Here is a 26,004-nt window from a genome sequence, read left to right as displayed (position 1 = left end):
TTTAAACTGAAAAAAGAAGGGGGATTGAGAAAACTGCTTTTGTAGATCCATCAAACTAAACAAAATAGAGATTGTAAGAAAAAGAATAACAGCATAGAAGACCAGAAATTCTAAGGTGACAAATCAAAGAAAGGAACTAGCAATGGATCAAAAAATCCTATGTTTGTATGCAATGTAAGGCATGCATACAAGACATATTGGTAATGAGCCAGCAGAAAGAGAAACCCTACTACAAGGAGATAAATTTGACTTCATCTATGTTACTAAAGCTTGACAGATCTTAAGGCTTGGAATATGGTTCTGGAATATTTATGTTTTATTTAAAAAGGACAGGACAGCAAAAAGAAGAGTTAGAATAAGACTGTACATCAAGGATATATATGTGTGTGTGTGTGTGTGTGTGTGTGTGTGTGTGTGTGTGTGTGTGTTCAAATGAGAAAATCAAATTAACTGAGACAGGGAAAGGATTTGAATTAAAATCAACAGAGGCAGAAGGAAAAAGGTACTATTGCTAACAAAGCTTATTTTAGGTAAGAGCCTATATACTGTATTGATGGAGATTTCAATTATCCTAATGTCTTATGGGATTTCTCTGCCAATCATACAATCTAGAAAAGGAAAATATAATAGAGGCAGTGTGGTTTCATCAAGAACAGTTTGTGCTAATTTGTTAGCCCAGTTTCTTTTTGCAAAGATTTCCTAAACTTACAAATCAAGAAAATACCATAGGTTTAACTTACAAAGCATTAGGTAAAATCCCAATATTATTCTTTTTTTAATTTTTAAAATTAATTTTATAATTATAAACTTTTGACAGTATATATGCATGAGTAATTTTTATAACATTGTCCCATGTATTCATTTTTCCAAATTTTCCCCTCCCTCCCCTCTATGACAGGCAATCTCATACATTTTACATGTGTTACAAAATAACCTAGATACAATATATGTGTGTAAATCCAATTTTCTTGTTGCACGTTAAGTATTAGATTCCGAAGGTATCAGTAACCTGGGTAGATAGACAGTAGTGCTAACAATTTACATTCACTTCCCAGTGTTCCTTCTCTGGGTGTAGTTGTTTCTGTCCATCATTGATCAAATGGAAGTGAGTTGGATTTCCACTTCCATCAGAATACATCCTCATGCAGTATTGTTGTTGAAGTGTATAGTGATCTTCTGGTTCTGCTCATTTCACTCAGCATTAGTTGCTGTAAGTCTCTCCAAGCCTCTCTGTATTCCTCCTGCTGGTCATTTCTTACAGAACAATAATATTTCATAACCTTCATATACCATAATTTACCCAACCATTCTCCAATTGATGGGCATCCATTCATTTTCCAGTTTCTAGCCACTACAAAAAGGGCTGCCACAAACATCCAAATATTATTCTTGAGGAAAAGTTGCAAAGCTGTATTCTAGATATATCTTTGGAATTGGTTGAATGGCATGTCCCAGAGACCTGTGCTTAACTCTATGTCATTTAACATTTTTATCAATGACATGGACAAATCATAGACGGAACACAACAAATTTGTAGGCATCATAAAACTAGGAGGGAGTGAATCTCAGGATCATGAATCTAAAATGTGGTTGACATGACCAGGCAGTCTTTTGTCTAAAATTAATTGATAGACAGATACTTATAATCTGTGTGATCCTGGGCAGATCACTTAACCAATGCCATTTGTCTGTTTTCTCAATTGTATAATGTGCTAGAGAAGGAAATGGGAAACATTTCCAGTATCTTTGCCAAGAAAATATCAAGTAAGGGCATGAAGGGTTGGAAATGACTGAAACAGCTGAAGAACGAAAGAATCTACATCTAAAAAGTACAACTGAACCTTTATTGTACTTTTTAGCTCTAGATTCTTTTGTTCAATTTGAGTCAATGCTATAATTTGGCAGACAAGAGATAGAATGTCTAATTGAAAAACATATCCCAGGAACTATGTTGATAAAATGGATAATGTGACTGAGAATGTGAAGAGTTTTAAAAGCTGAAGGAAGTTGTGATGTTTGATTTGAGAAGAAATTATTCAAGAAGTATAAATGAACTATATATAAATATAAGAGGGGATGCCATGTAGAAAGGAATATTTTTTTCTTGGGCAGAGAGGATGGAACTAGGAACACTGTGTAGAGGTCTTAGAAAGGCAAACTTGAGCTTGATGGAAGGAAACATTTCTTTCTTTTTTTTTTTTTTCTTTCGTTTGCCAAAGCAATTGGGGTTAAGTGACTTGCCTAGGGTCACACAGTTAGGAAGTGTTAAGTGTCTAAAGCTGTATTTGAGCTCAGGTGCCTCCTAATTTCAGGGTTGATCCTCTCTCCACTGAGCCATCCAGCTGCCCCAAGAAGGAAAAATATCTAACAATTATAAGAGATATAAAAAGTCAAAGGGCACATCTTTGGAGGAACTTGGTTCTTCCTTATTTGGATTATTAAAACAAAAGCTGCATTATCACCTATGTAGTATCACCAGATATATTGCAGGGAGTATTCTAGTTCAGGCACACATAATAATATAAAACTTCAGATGTTTCTCCTAGTTCTAGGATTTTCTGTGAATCTTGGAAAGCAGTCCAAAAATGCCGACACTTTTTGCAAATAAGAAAGCACATATGACTTCTTATTTCCCAATGATTAATAGCTATCAGAATTGAAAACGCCAGTAATTAAGAATTTCAGACCTTACCCATTGCTTATCTTACATGTGAGACAAATAAAACACAGAAAGATGAAAGAATTTGCCCATGATCAAACAGCTACTTTGTACCAGAACTGGAAATGGGGCCCAACTCAACAGTTTTCTTTTCTTTACATTATACTCTCTCTCTCCAATTACAATCGAGCTCACAAGATTTCCCACATGAGCTTGTCACCAATTGCATAATGAGTCAGAGATTGGCTTTTGCTTCAGAAGGTAATGAGAAGTAAATATTTGGGAAAATGAGCATAATAAGACAGAAGCACTGAATAGAAATCAATGAGTCTCAGGTCTGTCTTAGAAGAAACTCTAGAGGAAAACTTGTGTAGATGAAAGGAAAAATTATCTGTAATGATTAGCAATAGAAACACTTTGAATATTTATGCATCATCATTTTTTATGAAGAGCATAGAACATTCCATTTGCAATGTTGCATCCATCCTACCCACTTGAGAGGTTCCCAGACCCCTTCTCTTTGTTCAGCAAAAAAAAAAAAATTTGTGGCTACTTAGCAAACCAAGTAACGCCAGTTTGCAAAATGATGAGAAGGTTTGGCTTCTTGTTTGAGACAAAGGAAGTATCTTGGAAAATATCAGGATGAGTAGGCAATATGAGCCACAAAGGAAATGAAGATTTATACTTCCTCCATTAGTCTTTTCTGTGATATGCCATAATGAATGTCTTGCACAATCAGCTAAGAAGTATTACTTTTGTCAGATGAATCTTCCTTATATTTTCCAAAAACAAAACAAAACAAAACAAAAAAAAACATTAGTTTGATTCAGTTGACTCATCCTCAGGAATGTAGTATAATTGTTAGGTAAATTGAGGTTAGGTAAAGTGAACAGATAGTTTTGTTTTTCACTATTTTTGCTCATTTATTTATTTAATTTTTTAGAGATAAGCTCATACCTTAAAAGAGACATAATTAAGAATTTTCAAACTCAAAGAAAGTGCCAGGAACCATATCTAAGACAAGAGATTTTTTTGAAAAATTGCTGAAGGTGGGTCAGGGCTGAGGAGGTACGAATCTATGTTAAAAATGTATTTTTGCCAACTTGGTGGTAAACTATCTTGGATCTCTGGTGCTACAGTGTTGTCATTACTTTCTCAATTCACCAGGCTGGGCCAAAGTTCTGGTCAGCCTGTCCCTATGTAGCTAATAGCTATAATTGTGTAGCTAATACACAAAACACACACACACACACACGCACACATACACACACACACACAAATCAGGTTTAAGGAAGAAACTTCAGCTTCTCTTTATCTTTATTAGGAATACTTTAACAACAAATAAGGAATTACCTGGAATTGATTCTTGATGATTTAAATAATTTTGTCTAGTCTTCTGTCTCTGATAAAGGCAACAGAAAATGCCATTGGTATATAGTTGCATATGACAAACTTTTTTTTATTACAAGGTCACATTTTGGTTTGCCTTTTTTATATTACAGAAAGCTTTAGGGGTCCCCAAAACTCTGTAATACCTGAACTAACAACATAAAACAACAATATATTTACAATAAATAACACTTCTCTTAGCAAAATGATAGTCTTCTTATTCTTTCCTAAGTTAGAAAATAGCTTTTATTTCAGATTCATAATTGTAGTTGCTGTGTGGGAACTAATCTTATTAGATTTTACTTTCTTTCTAGTCTTTGATCAATCACTTATCCAAACAGAGAAATCACGCACTCTTTTCTCTATTATGAATGTTCCAGAATTAAGAAGATATTTTTCACACAATGAATAGAGCTAAAAAAATTAGGGCCTCAAAGATAATGTCTTGTGGGAAAAGGTCAGTCTATTTACTGTAAACTTCAGGTATCCTAGGGAATTGGGAATTATGATATTAGTGTTCAGATCATTTACTAGCAAAATAAATTGTTTTCCTTTTCATTACAACAAACACAGAGAAAGGAAATATAATAATTTACCTTCAGAATTTTTCTTCTAATAAATATTATTCTATTCTTTCTTTCTGGCCCCAATTCCTTAAAAATTATGAAAATGTGATAAAGAGTTTATATGTTTGGAGTGGGACATAATTTAGGCTTTAATAAAGGTTTTAATAAGAACAAAGATCATGGCTACTACATAATGGTAACAAAAAAGTTAAAAGAATAATCAAAGAGAAGATATTTTGTTCTCCACAAAATATTCTAAAGACTTATAGGGGTTAACCTTGGAGTTATGTTCAGCAAATGAACAGCCTTTTGACAAAGTCCAAGTAATCTATTTATATCCATGTTCTCATGAAGGTGACCCTTGGATTGATGCATAGTCCCATAGCCATAGGCTTGGCATCTACCTTAAATATGGATCAATTTTATAAATATCAATAACCTAAGCAGGATATCTTTGATCTGGGTCTAATTTTTTTAAGACTTGGCATTCTCTATCGCACCTAGCCAGGAAGTAGCGCAGTCATTCATGGGCCCATTCCCATTGTTGATTGTCATGGAAGATGAATTGCTTTATTTCTGACCTGGGTTTTCTTAACCTTTTAGGTCTATCTTTGCCAAAAACAAACAAACAAACAAACAAACAAACAAAACAAGATGGCATGAGAAAATTTATTCAATTAACTTTTCAATCATTTTTGAATTCATAAAAATTCATAACATTGTAAAAACTGTGCTAGATTTATGGTTAGAAAACCTAGGTTTAAATCCACATTCTTACCTATGCGACTTTAGGCAAATCACTAATCCTCTTGGGTTCTCAGGTTTCTCATTTATTATGTGAGGGTGTTTGGAATTGATATCTCCTAAAATGTTTCACTTTCTAAATCTATGATTCTATAATTCATTCATGTATACTGATCAACTCTTAGTCCAATGATACACTGGGAATTATGCTTATACTGCATCTTCAAAACTGCTTTGTGTTAATATATTATCAAAGGCATCCCAACAACATACATTTCAACATCTAATAGAAAAATATCTAAAACAGGGGTGTTAAACACATGACCTGTAGGGTATATGGAGTACATAATGTCATTGATATCAAAGTAAAACATAATTAGAAAATATTAAACAAAAGTCGATATGGAATTCACAGGGATCTGCATTTTATGCTTTAAAGGCCTTTTCCATTCATTTCTCTATAAGTCTGACACTTTTGCTCTAAAATAGAAAATGAAATGCAATAAACCTTTATTAACCCTCTACTATGTCCAAATCCTGTGATAGGTACAAAAGACAAAGTAAAAAAACAAAATCAAAAACAATTCCTATCTTCAAAAGAGCTTATATTCTAGAAGAGGGATCAAGAAAGGACTTATGTAGTGACAATTGTGATGTACTTTGTAGGGAATTAGGGATTCTAAAAGAATGGATTACAAATTATGGAAGAGAGTCTGGGCAAAGGAATAGAGATAAGATATAGAATGTCATTCCCAGGAAATAATTCCAAAGTCATTTTATTAGAACAAAGATCATATGAAGAGCATAAAGAGTATTTTTTTCAATGTGTCAAAAACTCTATAACTATCAGACAAGCAGAAGACTAAATTCTAAAATTCTAAAGATCTTGCCAACATATTCTAACATTTTAAAAAAGTCTCTTATTGTGTACTGAAAATCACAATGTCAAAAGTGAAACAAGGTTGCCCACTATCACCATTACTATTCAATATTGTACTAGAAATGCTAGCCTCGGCAATAAGAGCCGAGAAAGAGATTCAAGGAATTAGAGTAGGTAATGAGGAAATCAAACTATCACTCTTTGCAGATGATATGATGGTATACTTAGAGAACCCCAAAGACTCTGCTAAAAAGCTATTAGAAATAATTCAGAACTTTAGCAAAGTTGCAGGATACAAAATAAATCCACATAAATCCTCAGCATTTTTACATATTACCAACACAATCAAACAGCAAGAGATACAAAGAGAAATTCCATTCAAAATAACAGTTGAAAGTATAAAATATTTGGGAATATATCTACCAAAGGAGAGTCAGGAATTATATGAGCAAAATTACACTTGCCACAAAATAAAGTCAGATTTAAGTAATTGGAAAGACATTAAGTGCTCTTGGATAGGCCGAGGGAATATAATCAAGATGACAATACTTCCTAAACTAATCTATTTATTTAGTGCTAAACCAATCAGACTTCCAAGAAACTATTTTAATAACCTAGAAAAAATAACAACAGAATTCATATGGAAGAACAAAAGGTCGAGAATTTCAAGAGAAGTAATAAAAAAAAAATTAAATGAAGGTGGTCTAGCTGTACCTGATCTAGAACTATATTATAAAGTAGCAGTCACCAAAACCATTTGCTACTGTCTAAGAAATAGAGTAGTTGATCAGTGGAATAGGTTAGGTTCACAGGGCAAGATAGTGAATAAAAATAGCAATCTAGTGTTTTGACAAACCCAATGATCCCAACTTTTGGGGTAAGAATTCATTATTTGATAAAAACTGCTGGAAAAACTGGAAATTAGTATGGCAGAAACTAGACATGGACCCACATTTAACACCACATACTAAGATTAGATCAAAATGGGTCCAAGATTTAGGCATAAAGAACGAAATCATAAATAAATTAGAGGAATATAGGGGAGTTTACCTCTTAGACTTGTGGAGGAGGAAGGAATTTGTGACCAAAGGAGAACTAGAGATCATTATTGATCACAAAATAGAAAATTTTGATTACATCAAATTAAAAAGCTTTTGTACAAACAAAACTAATGCAAACAAGATTAGAAGGGAAGTAACAAATTGGGAAAACATTTTTACAATTAAAGGTTCTGATAATGGCCTCATTTCCAAAATACACAGAGAATTGACTCTAATTTCTAAGAAATCAAGCCATTCTCCAATTGATAAATGGTCAAAGGATATGAACAGACAATTTTCAGATGATGAAATTAAAACTATTTCCACTCATATGAAAGAGTGTTCCAAATCACTATTTATCAGAGAAATGCAAATTAAGACAACTCTGAGATATCACTACACACCTGTCAGATTGGCTAAGATGACAGGAACAAATAATGATGAATGTTGGAGGGGATGTGGGAAAACTGGGACATAGACGCATTGTTGGTGGAGTTGTGAAAGACTCCAACCATTTGGAGAGCAATCTGGAATTATGCCCAAAAAGTTATCAAACTGCATACCCTTTGATTCAGCAGTGCTACTACTAGGCTTATATCCCAAGGAAATACTAAAGAAGGGAAAGGGACCTGTATGTGCCAAAATGTTTGTGGCAGCCCTTTTTATAGTGACTAGAAGCTGGAAGATGAATGGATGCCCATCAATTGGAGAATGGTTGGGTAAATTATTGTATATGAAGGTTATGGAATATTATTGTTCTGTAAGAAATGACCAGTAGGAGGAATACAGAGAGGCTTGGAGAGACTTACATCACCTGATGCTGAGTGAAACGAGCAGAACTAGGATTTCATTATACACTTCAATAATTATACTGTGTGAGGATGTGGTCTGATGGAAGTGGATATCTTCAACATAGAGAAGAGCTAATCCAATTCCAATTGATCAATGATGGACAGAATCAGCTACACCCAGAAAAGGAACACTGGGAAATGAATGTAAACTGTAAGCATTTTTTGTTTTTCTCCCCAGGTTATTTTTACCTTCTGAATCCAATTCTTCCTTTGCAACAACAACAACAAAAAAAAATTCGGTTCTGCACATATATATTGTGCCTAAGATATACTATAACTTATTTAATATGTATGGGAATGCATGCCATCTAGGGGAGGAGTTGGAGGGAAGGGGGGAAAAATTTGGAACAGAAGGGAGTACAAGGGATAATGTTGTAAAAAATTACCTATGCATATGTACCGTCAAAAATGTTATAATTATAAAATTAATAAAAAAAAAGAAAAAGAAAAGAAAATCACAATGGACTAGGCTGAAGAATTAGACAATTAACAAAAAAACAAACAACAAAAAAAAAACCACTCATATTACCTGGTAAATAAACCTCCTTGCCCCCATGTGATAAGCAAAAAACATATCTATATGAGTGATTCCAGATTTCCTATTTATGTTAGGTCAATAAGGTGTGAAGACTCAGAATAGATAACTTTTTCTATCTTATTTTGTTTTTTAAATTGGCAAATAAAATCCATTTCAGATTCACAGAATATGGGAAAAAAATGCTTATTTAAGTCATTTGATTTATTATGGTCCAGTTACCTGGGCAGATTTTTTTAGTTGGGGAGAGAAAGAGTACGGACCTCTTATTTTATTAGTGAAGATAATTTTCTGTAAGGAAATTTTCTCCAAAAATACAAAAAATATTCTAAAGCTTATCATCTATCTTTTCCCAGCATTCATCCAGGGTATTCTAAGAAATGTTGGTGTGGTTTTAAATTTAAAATTTAATGGACTTTTTTGGGGGAAGATTATATCACTTTATGGTATACAAATAATTTTGTAATTGATTTTATGTGCTCCAAAACCCTGGGCAATAAGTGCTGTTTTAAATCTTTGTTTCACAGTTGAGGAAATTGAAACAAATAGATATTACCCAGGATGTTCTAAGGAGTAGACAGCTAGTAAGCTACCTGAAGCTTGATTTGAACTCATATCTTTGTGACTCCAAATTGAGAATTTTAACCACTAGACCACCTAATGAGGAGGGAAGAAACTTGTCCAAAATCATACAATTATAAGTGGAACTTGAATGCAGGACTTCCTCCCATTTCAACCACTGAAGAGGTTTCAGGAAAGCATACTAAATGGCCATTTTAACACAAATTTTTAATTTAAACTTGGATTGGGTTTTGTTTTGCTGACTTATGACGCTTCTATGCACTCAACTTACAAATGTATGCTGACATGTTGCTCTTACTCTATATACTTTCTCTATGTCTGTCTCTCTTATACTTTCTCACTCAGGAGCAGTAGCTTGCCAAAGGGGATACTTTTAGTCAGAAACATTCAGTTTCAAACCCTGCCTTTGACATATATGACCCTGGGTTAGTCACAGTCTCCTCAATGCCCCAAGCAATGTGTGGATAAGGGACCTTTGGAGCATCCTCAGATCCCTATGAGGGGTCTTTGGTTTAGATTTGTTCTAGAGGGGTCTAGATTGCTGACAAGGGGGAAGAAGTGGGATTAACCTCCTTTGATTGGATGCCTTACGTGATTGCTAGTTTTGTCTTAAAATTGCTGTGACGTTCTACCTTCTGGGCTCTAAGAAATAAGACTGAAGGTGTATATTTCTACTCTGTGTTATTTTTCCTTAATTTCAACTGCTGGTAGTAATGGTCCTTGACAGAACCCTAGAATTGGGAGTGTGAGCTATGAAAACTTTGGAGACAGTATTCCAGGAAAGGTGATGCAGTCAGTCAGACTGATAGGGAAGCCTAGAGGTGCCAAGATATCCAAGACTTGAGTCTGAGAGAGATTTTGGACTTGGAACTTAGACAAGACTCTATAGAAATTGAGCTAATCATTTATGGGAGAGGGGAGAAGGATTATGTTTCTCACAGATAGTGGAACAAGTTCGCATTTTTGTGACTATTTGTTATTTTGTGATGTTCCCCTTAGAATAGTGATAATTTAAAACATGGCTTTAGAGCTCCAGGGAGAAACTTCATCAAAAGTGGTGTACATTTTTCTAAATGCAATCTAGCCTGTTCTCTTCTCTTCCTTTTTTGGGTCAAGTGAATTTTCCTTCTGCAGTGTATGTCCAGGATACATGTACTGATGGGATTGAATGTCCTAATATGGACCATATGTATCCTTCATAAATTTAGTTTTTCCTATGTGGTTTGTTAGGACTCTAAAATATCTCATGCTTGATACAGTCATTACCATGTGACATGCAAACAGAAACATCTAGTTTCATTCACCATCTCTAGGGAACATTGATTTAATTTGGAGAGTCTTGTCAAGTTATTTGTAGAAATGTCCCACTGTAAAACAGGTTTTAGAGCACAAACTGTAATTACCTGTATGGCAATCTTTTTGCTTATGCTGAATAAGAGCACTCCACTGAAATATGATCACATGTCACATGAAATGAGATTTCTTGTTGCTTCTAGAACCATAGGAAAAGCAAAATTTCAACTTGTCCATTTGTCTCTCCAAGGAGAAACTACAAACCATTTACCTAAAATATTTTTTATTTTCTCTTTTATATATAGCAAAAATTTCAAGAGGGCTGATTTACTTCCTCAAGTGGCATTTCTACCTATCAGTTACTAGATGAAAAAATCACCTTGATAATACCAGATCTGTTATCTATAAACAATGGGTAAAATATGTGAATCGAAGCATCCTATTCCAGCATCACTGAAGAATTAAAAGCAATCTGGACATAATGTAGATCATTCTGTATCTTTCTTTGTTTAATAGGTTACCAAAGTCAAAGAATGTATCACTAATTCCTATGCTAATAGTGAGAAAACTCTTCTGTACTCATTTAGCTGGAATAGTTCTTAGAAAGAAGATATATTCTGTCAAGAGCTAGAATAAGACTCAAAACCTTTCCAATATAGTAGCACCTGCTAGATATTGCAGGTGGACTCAGCCACTAAGAACCCATAGTAACAGTAATCTCCACACGGGAATGAAGCATGAGGGTATGGCTTTCATATTACATTCACTGTTCATTATTGTTCAAATATGATTCAAAAATGTATACCTTCTATATTTAACCTGATAATCTATTGGGCAAATCTATCACTCTTAATCATGGTGAAGATAAAGTGATGAACTATAAGTAGCCTTCTGTTCATATTAGCATCTTTCTCCTCACGGTTGTGAGAATGGGGAAATAAACAGTTTAAGAAGAGAGGTGTCAGCAACTTAGCATTAACTACTGTACAGTCTATTGCTGCAAGTTTGCTGGTTAACAGATATTACTTTTGCATTTTTGCATATGAACTTGCCTCTCCCGTAGGTTGCTATCTCTATGAGGGTAGGAACTATGTATTTTCTCAAAATTCTGTCTGTCTGAGAACACCCAGCTCTGTACTTTTTACCTTGTGGACATCAGTTAAGTGTTCCCTGCTGCTGCTAGGCAGAAATAGAAAGACAGGAGAGATAAAAATACTGCACAGAACTGAAAGCTGTCTCCTCCTTTCAACTTGACTTCTTGTTTTATTCTCTGTGAGCTGGGCTGTTTTTAAGCTTCTTCACTAGGAAGAATAGAAATAAAAACAATACTGCCAAGATGATTTTTAAAAACTGTTTAGCCAACAGCTATCCCTGAGATCCTTTTCTGAATCAGTTTTGTTTTGTTTTGTTTTTAGCTATATCAGCGGGAAGATGTTTACTTTACTCTAAACCATTAGTTATTCTTTTACTTTAATTGCATACAAGTTCTACCATTGCTATATGCAGAGATACAATAATTGACACAGTGAAAGGCAGAATTCAAGAGCACAGTATATTATCATTAGCATATCTCATGAACTAGAAAAATATACCCAGATTCTAAATTACAGGAAACACCTAATCATATATCAGGTTATTCTAAATTACAAGTGATGGGTAAAATGCTGAGGACAGTATGAAAGCTTATGTTTCAGTTATGGAAGGAAAATTTATAGCAAAAGCCTAGGGGTAAGAACAAATTGAATAATAGATGGTAGCAAAAATCTGGAAAAAACATGAATGTCCTTTGATTGCCAAGTGGTTGAATATATTGTGATATCACAAAATTTGAGAAATGGAAAAGATTTCATCAGCCATTTAATTTAAACCATAAACAAAAGGAATCTCCTTTATCTCCTTACAAAAAATTCTAATGAATGATTATCCATCTTCAGTTTGAAGATGATGTAACAAGGGAAACCAGCTACCTCTAGACAGACTTTTTAAATCTTTTGGGGGACATTTAATTTATTTCAGAAACTGTCAACTTCCTAAATTTTAAGCTCCTTGTTAACTTCTACCCATGCTTTTTTGTTTGATCCTTTCTAGGAAAATAGAACTAGCCTTTGAAAGTCTTTCAAATACTAGTTTAGATTAAAGTCTTGATAATGGAGAAGTTAGGTCACACAAACATTAAACCACTGAGCACTCCTCTTTGAGTCTGTACATAAATGATTAATTCTGAATCCATCTAACTAGAGAGTAAACTTATCTACATTTCTCTATTTTCTCCAAAAAAAAAAGAAAGAAATTTATCAAAAGCTTTGCTAAAAAACCAGGTTTACTATATTCACAATGTCCTCACTTATATAAGTTTATCAATTCTATTTTAAAAAAAGAAATTAGGTTAGTTGGCATGATCTTCTTTCTGAGTATATTCTAGCACTTTGTAATCACTTTTCCATATATTCACCAAATATTTTTTAATCATTCATTCTAGACTTTCCCCAAGAATCAAAGTCCAGTTCAATTACTTCTAGTTGCCAAATTACTATACTTCACTTTTTTGAAAATCATAACAATATTTGACTTCTCAAATCTTGCAGTACCTCTTCTATTTTTCTGTGATTTTTCAAATGCTGCTGATAATACAAAAATCACAGCCACACAGAAGCCAGAGATGTAGGCTCTCTAATCCAGGAATCTTGAATTCATCAAGGTATTTAGACTTTTCTTACTATTTCTTTTCATATCTTTGATATTAACTCCCTATTAGTCCATTTGTTCACTTCCAGTGTAAAGATTACTCTTTTAAAGTATAAATCTCATTGTCCTTTGATTCCTTTAATTGTTAGTGCGATTCACTGATCTCAGTTTTTTGAGTATTAGCATTCCCAGCATTATTTTGGTAGGACCATTAGTGGTTTAGTAGATAGAGCACTGGGGCTGGAATTAGGTAACATGAGTTCAAGTCTAACCTTAGACACTCACTACCCTGGGCAAATCAATTAAGCTCTATTATTACTACTTCCCTGCAGTGACTGGATTCTAAAATTTCTCATCTATTTTCTATTTGTGTTAAGGTAACGGTCTATAGTATAATTAAATATGAAAATTATTCCTGTTTCTCCCTCTTTTGACTTTTACCCAAGTTTTCACCTATCATGTTTCCTTTCTGTTTCCTGGATTTTCTCATATGAATATATCTTCTTAATTTACAGTGTTAACTCATGCCACCATTTAACCCAACAGCTTTATTTGGAATAATGTATATCCATATATTGATATGGATGATTATAAAACACAAATATTATAAAATGTTCAATGTATAAAGCACATAAGTATGAGATTAATTATTATTAATATCACAGAACTTTATTGCAGAATAAAAGAAATTTAAGAAACACAGGAAGGCTTAATGAAGAGATATAGAATGAAGAAAACAGAAACAGGAAAATAATCAACATAATGCCCACATTATTGTAAAGGAAAATAAGGCTAAAAGAGAGATGAAGTCAGGTTAAATGTAATGACTAATCCCAATTCAAAGGAATAGATGTAGGAAATGCCCCCTGTCTGTTTGTAAACAGGGAATATGTGAAGGTTTATAGCTTTGGGACATCGTAGGTGCTGCTAGTTTCAGTCACTACTAAATGTATTGATTTTACTATTTTATCCTTTTTTTCTTAGGAAAAAAAACTTATGGTAAAAAACATAGGTGAATTTTATTATTGTTGTTGTTGTTATTATTATTATTTTTTGCTGAGGTAATTGGGGTTAAGTGACTTGCCCAGGGTCACACAGCTAGGAAGTATTAAGGTTCTGAGACCAGATTTGAACTCAGGTCCTCCTGACTTCAGGGCTGGTACTCTAACCACTGCGCTATCTAGCTGCTCCCTAAAATTTATTTTTTTTTAATGACAGCTGTATAAATTCTGTGAATTTTTAATGTTTTGATGTCAGTGACTTAAAGCTGGACTAACTGTGCAGCCCTATGGAACCTCCCAGCACTCAGACAGAGGAATCAATCATCAGAGGAATATTACATTTTGAAATTAAAACATACTTTCAGATTAAAACAATGTTTTACAAAGATTTCTGCAATTTCAAAATATTAAAAATAAGCTGAAGTAACAATAACTAAGCCATAAAATATAAACTACCAATAATAATTTTTAAATATTCTATTATAGCTTCAAAAAGAGAAAAAGGTCTCCATTCTGTAACAATGGGAACCACAAGGAAGGGTGGAAGAAATGAAAAATGAGAACTACCTAGATAAGACTACCAGCCTCTGTATCTCTATTTTTTTTTCAAATTATGGTTGGTATGACATTATCAACTCAGATCAGAATTTCATTAGAAAAGGAGCAAAAGAGATGCAAGACTTTTCTCTCTTTTCTTTTAGATCCTGACAGTTTTTAAAAAGACCCCAAAGAACATGCTATACTCACGTCATTGCTTGATAAATAGACTCAATTCCATAACGCATTGCAAATTCATCTACGATTTCTTGGGACGCATCATCAAAGAAAACCTTCCAAGCTTCATCTCCTTTGACTTCTGGGATTTTCACTCCACCATTAAATTTAACTTCAGTCAAGTAATGGAACAGGTTCTAAAGATAAGAGGGTTTTGAATTGTTCAGGGATTCCTCAATGGAGGACAGAGCTGTTTAAATATAACTCACAGTGAAATCCACTCATATTATCTTTGCTTCTAAAAATTTCTTATAAAGTGCCTTGCTTCTAAGTCTCCTGGGGAAATAGCAGCAAGAATATAGCACATTCTTTATCCACCCATTCCTTTCCCTTAGAACCACTCCTGTTTTCAATTCTAACCCTCTACATGGACCTACTTAAATGGTTATTCAAAAACATTTTTGATTTCTTCCCTGGAAGAAAAACATCTCCAAGAGCATAAGAAAGCTACTACAAATAAAATTGGTTATTTCTGAGAAATTCTAACAAAGTATATACTTCTGCATTGTTAAGCACAAGCTGATTTACTGGTCTGGCTTCCTTGTGCTCCTGGTCAATTCCTGAGGCTAGGGAACAATTTGGTCTTTATGACTATATTGATGCAGAATATAGTTATGTAAATACTACACAGTGGGGGCAAAATAGTTCAGGCAAGGCTAAAATTTAAATATTCTATACTTTTACTAATCACTTAGTCAAGGACTCCACTAGATTCCGGAATACTCAAGGATTATAATATAGGCTCAGTCTCAGTCAGAGACCACTATCTAATATCACATCCTCTTCTATTCTGGGACCAGCATGAAGGATAGGAAATAAAATCTATATAAGTGGTTGCAGTTAATCTGCTTCTTCTCTTCCTATATTTTGGTTCCAGAATTTACTTTTTTCTTATGCAAGTCAAAGTCCTTTGGGAGAATTTAAAAAATGATTCATTCTGGAACAGAAAGGCACCATGGTTTAGATATGCTCCAATATATTAAAAACTGGTTTATTCCATCTATAGTTTTGCCCCTACTGAAAAATGAAGAGACGTCCCAGTACATATAAATGGACCTTCTTTGAGATATTAAGAGAGCTGGCAAATGTCTCTAAAATGTGGTAGTAATGTCCCAATTAGAAGGAAAAAAAAAGTTTGGAGTGAATATAAAATCACAGTGCCTGGTATACAAAAAGTGATTAATAGATGTTTATTAATGGACTTAGACTTTAGATTTGTGAATCATTTCAGATTTTCAAAGAAAATTAAAAAAGGAACATTAAAGGCAGCTTTTCCAACAATTAAGGTTCCATGTGAGGCACTAAGCTACTATTAAATTGTGAAATCAAACCCTGAAAATTTATGAATATTTTATTATTCTTGTTCTAAACAGGTCTCACAATAGACTTCTGAAATGGATCTAAACTATAAATTTTGCACTTCAAGATATTTTCATCAACTGCTCCTCTTGCACTTAACATTAATTATACCACTTATTTTTTTCTTCAAAATACTATTAAAGATTCATCAATTCCATGAAGGCTTCCAAATATGTCAATATGCTTTATTATTTTTCACTTTAATAATTAGTTTCATGAGAAATTGCATGATGAATAGAGGACCATTTGTCAAGAATACTTGCTTCTATCTCTGTCACTGATCTGTGTCCCTATGAGTAAATTGCTAGTGTTCTAGGTGCTCCTAGTGTTCTAGGTAAGTCTTCAATATCATAAATGACAGAAGAGTTGCTGATCTGTGTTGGTAGAAGGAATTTCCATATCTTTCTATACAACAAATAAATTTCAGTCTTTCTTAAAATCCTTTTCTTTCCATAAAAGATTAAAAATATTGATCTATTAAAAGTTGTCTCTTGTATTAAATTTCTCTTATTGTACTGCAAGATTCATTCATTCATGCATTTAGCATTTATTGAGAACCTTAATGTTGGCAGTCACCATAGTAGCACAAGTGATAGAGAGAAAAAAGAACAACACTCTTGCCCTCAATGGGCTTATGTTATGTTGGTAGAAACAATTCATATGTAAGTAAATAAAAAAGTAATTTGAAAAATTTAGGAATACTCAGGCCTTGTTTGGACACTGTGGGGAATAGAGAGAGATAAGGTGAAGAACTTACAAGAATATGTGAATTCTTTTTCTGTATGTTATTTTCATTATTTCTGTGTTTCCCCTATGACCTGTATAATATGCACAGGCCCATATTTACTTGAGCCTTGGCCAGCTATAATCATATATACTTGACCTGAAATGATGACATTATCACTATTCAATGTTATCAATATTTAGACTATTAGTTGAATGCTGTTAGCTTAGTAATCTAAATTTTGAAGGTCTGTTGGCACCCATGTCTAACATTCAATTAAGGGGAAAGGGCACCTATTTCTCAATGCTCCCCAATTTAGCAACAACCAATTAGATGCCTCCCCTCCGCTTCTCAATGCTCTCTTACTTGTGATGTAATTTGTTGTACAAAAGCTGTGTGTCTTTACTACTTCTTTAGCCCTTCTACCAAGAGCTTTCTCTTTCTTATCTTGCGATGGGATGGCTCATTCTCTGAGGTTTGCAATAAACAACTTTTCTGCCTTCTACTGGGTGATCTTTGAGTAGTCATTTTGGGTAAGGGTCTTATACATCCCTCACAGCCACCAAAAGACTCCAGGAGAAGGTGGTACTTATAAGCTTCATTAGGATAAAGCAAATTCTTTATATGTAGTGCCCAATAGTATTACCTACCACTATAGTCTATAAAATGTGGATGTTTAATAAACACAGTTGTCTGAAGGTTTGCATATGATATTCAATTAAGTTAGGTTTATCAAAACTTGATTATTGTAATTATTTGATTTGCTTACCTCATGCAAACATGTGTACTGTATATGATATGGTGCAACTTTCTCCTCTCCTTTTATTTCAACATTGATTTTCAACCTAATGGCACCAGATACAGCTGATTTATCTGTCCGTTTCTCTGATGAAAAGAAAAGAAATTGGTTAGTCATTTTCAACAGTACCATAATTCTATGTCACAAGAGCTCATAAGCTCAAAGCAAGCAACGGATATTAAAAGTGAATATTTCTAACTCCATCAGACATGTCCATTGACTAATCATGAATCATATAGTCAAATTTTAAGGTGAAATTCCTCTGTTTGTATGTATTGTAGTAGGATGATATCTAAGATCACTTTCAATCTCTAAAGGCTTCTAAAAATGATATATTTTCTTTTTACACCACTTTCATTTTCAAATATATACCTTTCCTTTCTCTATCCAGAAAGCCATATCTTATTACAAAAAATTAAAAAGAGAAAAGAAGAAAAAAGGTTCAAAGATCCTAATCAACATATCATAGTACCTGCAGAACTTCATACTCTTAATCTCCCAGCAAACAAAGGATTCTTACTTGGGTTCAGATCAATCTCTAAATCCCCTATTTATCACGTAAAATAAGGTGGGCCAATAGGTAATGGATTTATTTTGTATTCACAAATTGATTAATATCACCTACTAGGGTGGAGAGAAGTTCTCATATGTGTTCTTTACTAGTGAAATCATTCATGCTTTAAGTAATGAATTAATGCTATCATTAATACATCTTAACCTAAGTTGTTTCTTTCTTTCTTTTTTTTTTTTTTAAACAATACCAGGCACTCCACAGATGTATGTATATTTATCATGTTTAGGATTCCTAACAAATGTGATCACTTGGGATAGTAAGGGAAGTCATCCATACTATTGGGGCCAATGAAGGTAAGATTATTGATGTTTAAGTACAAAATAGAAGTTTCATTTTGCTCTATATCTTCAACACATAATATTAATAACTGGAACTTCTCTCTTCTTCCTCCTTCTCTCTCTCCCTCTCTCTGTCTCTGTCTCTTTCTCTGTCTCTGTCTCTGTCTCTGTCTCTGTTTCTGTTTCTGTTCTCTCTCTCTCTCTCTCTCTCTCTCTCTCTCTCTCTCTCTCTCTCTCTCTCTGTCTCTCTCTCTCTCTGTCTCTCTCTTTCTCTCTCTCTGTTTCTCTCTCTTTCTCTCTGTTTCTCTCTCTCTCTCTCTCTCTGTCTCTCTCTCTCTCTCTCTCTCTCTCTTCTTGGTCTCTGTCTCTGTCTATCTGTCTCTCTCCTTGGCCACTGTTTCCAGGTGATTAGAAGATAGGAGGCACTTAAAACAGAAACATTTAGAATTTAAGTTAAAAAGACAGAGAGAAGATCAATAAAAAAAGAGAATGAATAATAGACATAGTTAATAACATCCCCCAATAACTGGAACTTTTTTTTACTGCATCTTTGTCAGGGAATAGAATTTTATTCAAGTACACAGATTGGATTTGCAAAGAAGACAGTTAGGTTAAAACTGTGGAATTCTGCAATTCTCAATTCAATCAAATAATTGGTTAATTACATTCACAAACTTAAAAATGAAAGGAAGATATTAGTCATCAACATTAAACCCAGGGAGATTAAAATAATTTGCTAGATGTCATATAACTAGTAGGTTGGCAGAAGAGACTGAAATGGGGTTCTCAGATTACAGATTCAGCATCCCTTCTTCTATATCATAATATTTAAATAAAAATTAATTGAAGTTGCCACATTTTGTGCTCGTGCTCTCTCTCTCTCTCTCTCTCTCTCTCTCTCTCTCTCTCTCTCTCTCTCTCTCTCTCTCTCTCTCTCTCTCTCACACACACACACACACACACACACACACACACACACACACACACACACACACACACACTGGCAAAGAGTCAATGGTGGGTATTTCCTTCACTGACTTTCTCCATTTTGGCCTAGACCTATTTCCTCCCATATATCTCAATTAGAAGAAATTATGAATTCCCTGAAGTGATTGTGCACATTAGAATTCACAGTATTTGAAGTTATAATCATGTAAGATGTGGTACCTGATTCCAGCAATAAAAACATTCTGTGAAAATTTAAATAACACTATCAGTTTAGGTGGAGTTGTTATTGGTATTAACTGGGAAAACTAATTTTCAAAAAGAATACTTTTTTAATACATTAAAATATTTCTTTGTCATGAGAAGTATTGTGGTATAATGAAAAGAGAACTGGCCTAGAAGTCAAATCCTAGCTTGTTAAATACTAATTGAGCAACCCTAAGCAATTTACTTAACCTCTAAATGTCCTAGATAATTATCTAAGACTATAAGTAGCCAAGAAGACTCTGAAATCCACACTTGGAGGGAATCCCCAACCATCTATCTTGAGATTCTGCTTAATTCTTACTACTTATTTTTATTACTTTGAACTTTAAAAAACGAAATTACATTTCACTGACACTTCCCTTTAGGTGTATCAATGGCTTGAAAGGTCTCAAGTGCTAAAAAGAAAGCCTTTTATTTTATTTTACTCTTTCTCCAGCCTGGATCTGAAGTGTCTTCTGGGAATTTTGAAGCAAAAAACAAATCAAAAGATTTGAGATATATTAGTCACTAGATTCTCCTCTCAGAGCCTCAGGGCTATTTTCACAGTTCTTTGATTTCAATCATCATTATTCCAATCTCCTTTCTACCCATCTCATCTCCCATCTTTTATAGAAGTAAATTTTATCTTTAAAGCACTGTTTTAAAATTGTTTGTTTGTTTTAGTTTGTTGGTGTGTTTTTAGGACTTCTATTAAGTATATTGCCCTGCATGTTGTATTAAAATGAAAAAAGAATACAGATTAAGGATAAAATATTTGTGTGGATGCACTGTTCCAAGGGATTTTATTTGTTGTAACAAAAATAAATAATGTCACATTTTTGATGATAGCTAGCATTTATAGCACTTTAAGGTTTTCAAGCATTTTACAAATATTGTTACACATTATCCTTAAAATAAACCCTGTTAAATACTAGGAATATGTTGTAGCAGAGGATTAGAGAGCCACACAGATAGTAAATGTCAGAGTATAGATTGGAACTCAGGTCTTCCAGTATTCCACCCTCTATTCACTGTGCCATTTAGTCAGATATTCTTTTTTAAAGAGGTCACTCTTAAAAACATAAAAAAAAAAAAGGTGAAAGTGTGTGTTAGTGGGGAAATAAAAGTATTCTCTTCAGTGAAACTTTGTATTTTCCAGTTACAGAAAAGAATTCTAGCTATGAGAATCTGATATTAAGAGTATTTAGAAAATTCTACATAGCTGTAGCTTGTTCTATATATCGGTAATGTATCAAAATAAAAATTGAGGAAGTCCCCATTTTAAATCACTGCCAAATTAGAATGCAGTTAAATACAAACAGTTCTGTTATATAGTGAAATATTCTAACAGTTTAACCTCAGTGATTCAGATTTCAGTATTTTCAGATAATTGGACATTGTTTGAACTTAAATTTATTCTTGTTTGGCAAACTGTTCTTCAAAGTACAGAGCAATGAATAGTATTAATTAAAAAAAAAAAGATTAGGGGACAAAAGACATTCTATTACTGGAGAAAGGAGAAGGAAAACAGCAACAACAACAATAACGTATCAAGTATCACAGGATCATTGAAAGTATTTACACACAAAAAAATATTTTAAAATATTTTTAAAGTATTCTTTAAACTAGGTATACTGAAGATTTTTGCTAGTAATTTAACTCAAATCTAATCCGAGCTTGAAAACTTATAAAATCACCTTCTTTCTAGTGTAGACTCATTCATTACAATGTTTTCCCTTTAAATTTGTCAAATATGAAATTATTGCCAATCTAAAATTTTTCAAGGAGAAAAAGCATTCTTTCATTTATTGCAACTGTATTTATAGACTAATAAGTATACCTTAGGACATTATTATTTCTTATTGGATAATGATTCATTGAGGACTGAGAATGATAAAATAAACAAATGCTCTGGCTAAATAAAAGTCTCTGAGATCATTTCTTTATATATATATATATTTGAGATCATTTCTTTAAAGGAATGAGATGGCTTAAAATTGTTCTGTGGCACAATAAACAAACATTTTTACATAGAAATCACCTCTTAATTTTGTCAGTGGTCAAAGGCAAAGTTATCTGCAACTACCTCCTAGGTACATAATTTTGATTTTTGATTTTTAAATTTCTTCTTAACAAGTAACCATGTTTTGTTTTAGGGATGAGGGTAGGGTGGACCTGTATCGCTAATATAAAAAGAGGTCTCTCTAAGGAACACCCTCTACCAATGTAACTAGGAATAGAGAGCCTGACATCATGGATAGAAAACTGATCTAAAATTTAGGAAGACCTATATGAATCTTGCCTCTAAACATATTGGCTTAGTGATTCTAGGCAAGTCACTTGACCTGTCAGAGACCCAAGTATCTCTTTAAGATTATTAACTAGAGGGAAACTAAAAATACTATTAATAATAATTAAAAATAACATCAACTAACATCATCATCAGAAGTCACATTTGTGTAGGGATTTAAGGTTTCAAAATTCTTTCTAGAGTTAATCTCATTTTTACTGTTAGGAAGTAGGTGTTGTTATCCCTATTTCACAAATGAGAAAACTTGCCTATAGTCACAATTAATAAGTTCAACCTTGAATTCAGATCTTTCTGACTCCAGGTCAATTACTCTATCCATTTGAACCACTTAAATTTTTGTGAGGTATTTTACATAAATTATCTCATTCAAGTCTCACAACAACCCTAACAAGTAAATATTATAGTGATTTTTGTCTTCATTTAACTGATAAGGACACAAAGCTCTTAAAAGTCAGGGGCAAGATTCATGCCCAAATCACTCTGGATTAAAATACAGCATGCTACCTTACATAAATCCTTCCCTCTCAAATGTCTTCATGACTAGTCAAGATTAGAACTTGAAATATAATTAAACCTCTTCATGATACCCAAAATATGGTTATCATAAAACATAAAAATGTATTTCTTGATATGTAAGTAAAAATAAGAATACAAATTATATTTTTAAAAATTGTTGCCAAGTCCCATTTAGGAAACCACAATCAAATAGTTATAAACTACAAGAACATATTTGTTGGATATTTGTTTTTATTGAAATTAGTATACATCTTTGCCAATGCATTTTACTTCTTGAAGGTATTTTTTAAAATGATATAATTATTTAAAAATTTCCCTGAGATACAATTTGTCATAGTGAATAGAGGGTAAGCTTTAGATGTGGCGGATGATTTCTGACACATACTATCATCTTCTATAGGAAGCCTTTCCTGGGTTCCCACAGTTACTAAATTTTGTATGTACTTATTCCCTTACTAGAATGTTTTCTCCCTTACTAGAATCTTAGCTTCTTGAGGACAGATATTATTTTGCCTTTCTTTGTATTGTTGTTTTTTAGCATAATTCTTGCCACTTAGAAAGTATTTATGTGTGTTTGTTTATTGATACTTAGGAATATGATGAAAGGCAAATCACTTAATCTTTCATGGCTTCAGAGAAGTATCTAATACTATAAACTATATATAACATAAATGGAAAGAGTGTCTCCATAGGAAGTTCCTTACATTAATTAAATCACAGATCCTAAAACAGGGGTTCTCAAGCTACGCCCGCCGGCCAGATGCAGCCAGCTGAGGATGTTTATGCAGCCTGCTGGGTTATGGTAAATGGGCTGAGGGGCGGAAACAGAGTGTGAGTTTTTGTTTTTACTCTAGTCCGGCCCTCCCACAGTCTGAGAGACAGTGAACTGGCCCCCTATTTAAAAAGTTTGAGGACCACTGTAATAGGAATTTTTTATTGCATACATGTAAGTCTTTACTTCCTCTAAAAGTGCATGGTGAGGAAGTAATCATCTTTATTTTCCACTTAAATTACATTGATTCATTCCCAAATTTAAACTACAACTCAAAATCTAAGCAATTTACATTGGAAGACAACACATAGTTGTACACCTATGGAGATTTTGGTACACGACTCAAATTAGAATCCCTTATGTAATTATAAAGATAGTTACCTAGATTGTACCAGACATCCATTTCTCCACTCAATGTTCGCACTTCAACAATTGTTTGTCCCAAGAAATCATCTGATTCTTTTTTGAAATGTTGCTTGACTCTCGATTTAATATCATCATCTTCATCCCATACTCTGACTTTGATTCGGTCGGTAGAATTATGGCATTCACTAAAAATAAATATATAAGTTAACAATAATTCTTTATAGTTTTAAAAGAAGTCTGGGGGCAAACATTTATTTTACATTCATATGATTCTTGAGGAAATAGTGAATAGCATAATCTGTCTATGATGTTTTGGATGTTAGGGAATATAAAGATATATAGCAAATCATGGTCATGCATTCTAGGCTTTAAAGACTTAAAGCTTCACTAAGACTTTTTGTATTGGTAATATTATTGTCAGAGCCAAATGGAGATTTTGATTTAGTGTTGCATTTTCTAACTAACTCTATGACATATTCCCTTACATTGTGGAACCCTATGTAATCAAATAAAATTAAGAAATAGGGTTTGCAATGTATTTTTTTTATTTTAATTTTTTTTTCTTTTTTTCTTTTATTTTTTTGTAATGTCTCTGCTAGCTTTCTGGAGGCCCTTAGAATGGGCCTTGGTTTCAGCAGAATAATCACCATAAGAATAGTCAGGAATAAAGTTCAAAATCTCTATTATATCCTTCCCCTGGGGTGGGATTAGCTCCCCATAATTAGCAAGGTGTCAAAGTAGATAAATTACTGTATATGGTGTTAGGAAGATGTGTATTTGGATCCTGTCTCAGACATTTATTGGTTGTTGAACCCTGGGCAAGTCAATTAAATCTCTTATTCCTCACTATCCTCATCTGTCAGATGGCTATAATAATAACATCTACCATAGAGTCATTGTGAGGATCAAATGAGAAAATGTATAAATTACACACACACACACACACACACACACATATATATGTGTGTGTGTGTGTGTGTGTATGTGTGTAGTATGTCTATATACACAAATATACACATGCACGTACAAACACGTGTGTGTATAAGAGAGAGAAAGAGAAATAAGAGAGAAAGAGAGAGAAGAGGGAGGGAGAAAGGAAGAGAGAAAAATGTAAAAAAGAATACATTGTGTATTAAGGAAACTGAATGTAAATCAGCACATGCAATGTTCACTTCTTTTTTCTGTTTTGTTTGTTTTTTTTTAATCTCTCTTTCATGTTTTTTTCCCTTTTTGCTCTGATTGTTCTCTCCCAACATAATTCATAAATCAGTGTATGTTAAAAACTGTAGAGAGTGAGAACTCTGGAGAAGTATACTTGAAACAAGGTGTTATCTCAGAGGAATTGATGAGACAATGGTTATCTAGCTTACATATACTTAGTACTTAGCATGGTGATGTAGTGGTTCTCTAAGTTCATACATGCATAGTGTGCTGTAATGATGTAATTGTAATAAGGTATATAAGGACCAACAAGAACAGGAAGAGAGAAATTCTATCTCCCACCATCCTGGTAGCTCTTCTGCCTTCTGCATTCCTCCACTAAGACCAAGGCCCATCTGAAGGTCTCAGGAAAAGCTAATCCCACCCCAGGCGAAGGATATAATAGAGATTTTGAACTTTATTCCTGACTATTCTTATGGTGATTATTCTGCTGAAACCAAGGCCCATTCTAAGGGCCTCCAGAAAGCTAGCAGAGACATTACAAAAAATAAAAGAAAAAAAGAAAAAAAAATTAAAATAAAAAAAATACATTGCAAACCCTAAAGTGCTATATGGTTAATTATTATGATTATCATTATTGATATATTTTAGCCCATGACTTTTTTTTTAATTCATAGAAGATAAATTATCAGCCATCAAAGGCCACATCTGATTCCTGTCTCTTTAGGACCTAGAAATGACTATGTTTGAAAATTGCTCTAGAAGATCCTACAAAGTTTAAGTGAGGCATGGCACCAGATTATATCTCAGTCAGTCAAAAAACATTTATGAAGCATTTGCTATGTCCTAGGAATTGTGCCATGTGCCATGGATAAAATGGAAGACAAAAACAGTTTACAACCTCAAGGAGCTAACATAAAATAGAGAATCCATCTTGCAAATAACTAAGTATAT

The 26,004-nt window shown here is 33.4% G+C and overlaps 1 protein-coding gene across 3 annotated transcripts in view; it reads right to left on the bottom strand.

Annotated features, from left to right (window-relative positions):
* The window catches only part of UNC13C (unc-13 homolog C), a 744,253-nt gene that overhangs the window by 337,548 nt on the left and 380,701 nt on the right, over positions 1–26,004 (bottom strand). For all 3 annotated transcript variants that reach the window (XM_074294550.1, XM_074294552.1, XM_074294551.1), the window contains 3 exons: positions 23,905–24,074; positions 17,852–17,967; positions 14,973–15,136 (listed from right to left, as the gene is read on the bottom strand). In XM_074294550.1, the coding sequence (XP_074150651.1) occupies positions 14,973–15,136; positions 17,852–17,967; positions 23,905–24,074 (450 nt within the window). The remainder of the gene's footprint in view (positions 1–14,972; positions 15,137–17,851; positions 17,968–23,904; positions 24,075–26,004) is intronic.

The sequence above is a fragment of the Sminthopsis crassicaudata genome, chromosome 2 (assembly GCF_048593235.1).
Source record: "Sminthopsis crassicaudata isolate SCR6 chromosome 2, ASM4859323v1, whole genome shotgun sequence".
NCBI lineage: Eukaryota > Metazoa > Chordata > Mammalia > Dasyuromorphia > Dasyuridae > Sminthopsis > Sminthopsis crassicaudata.
Note: the sequence above shows the minus strand (reverse complement) of the source record. Positions and strands in the feature narration are given on the sequence as shown.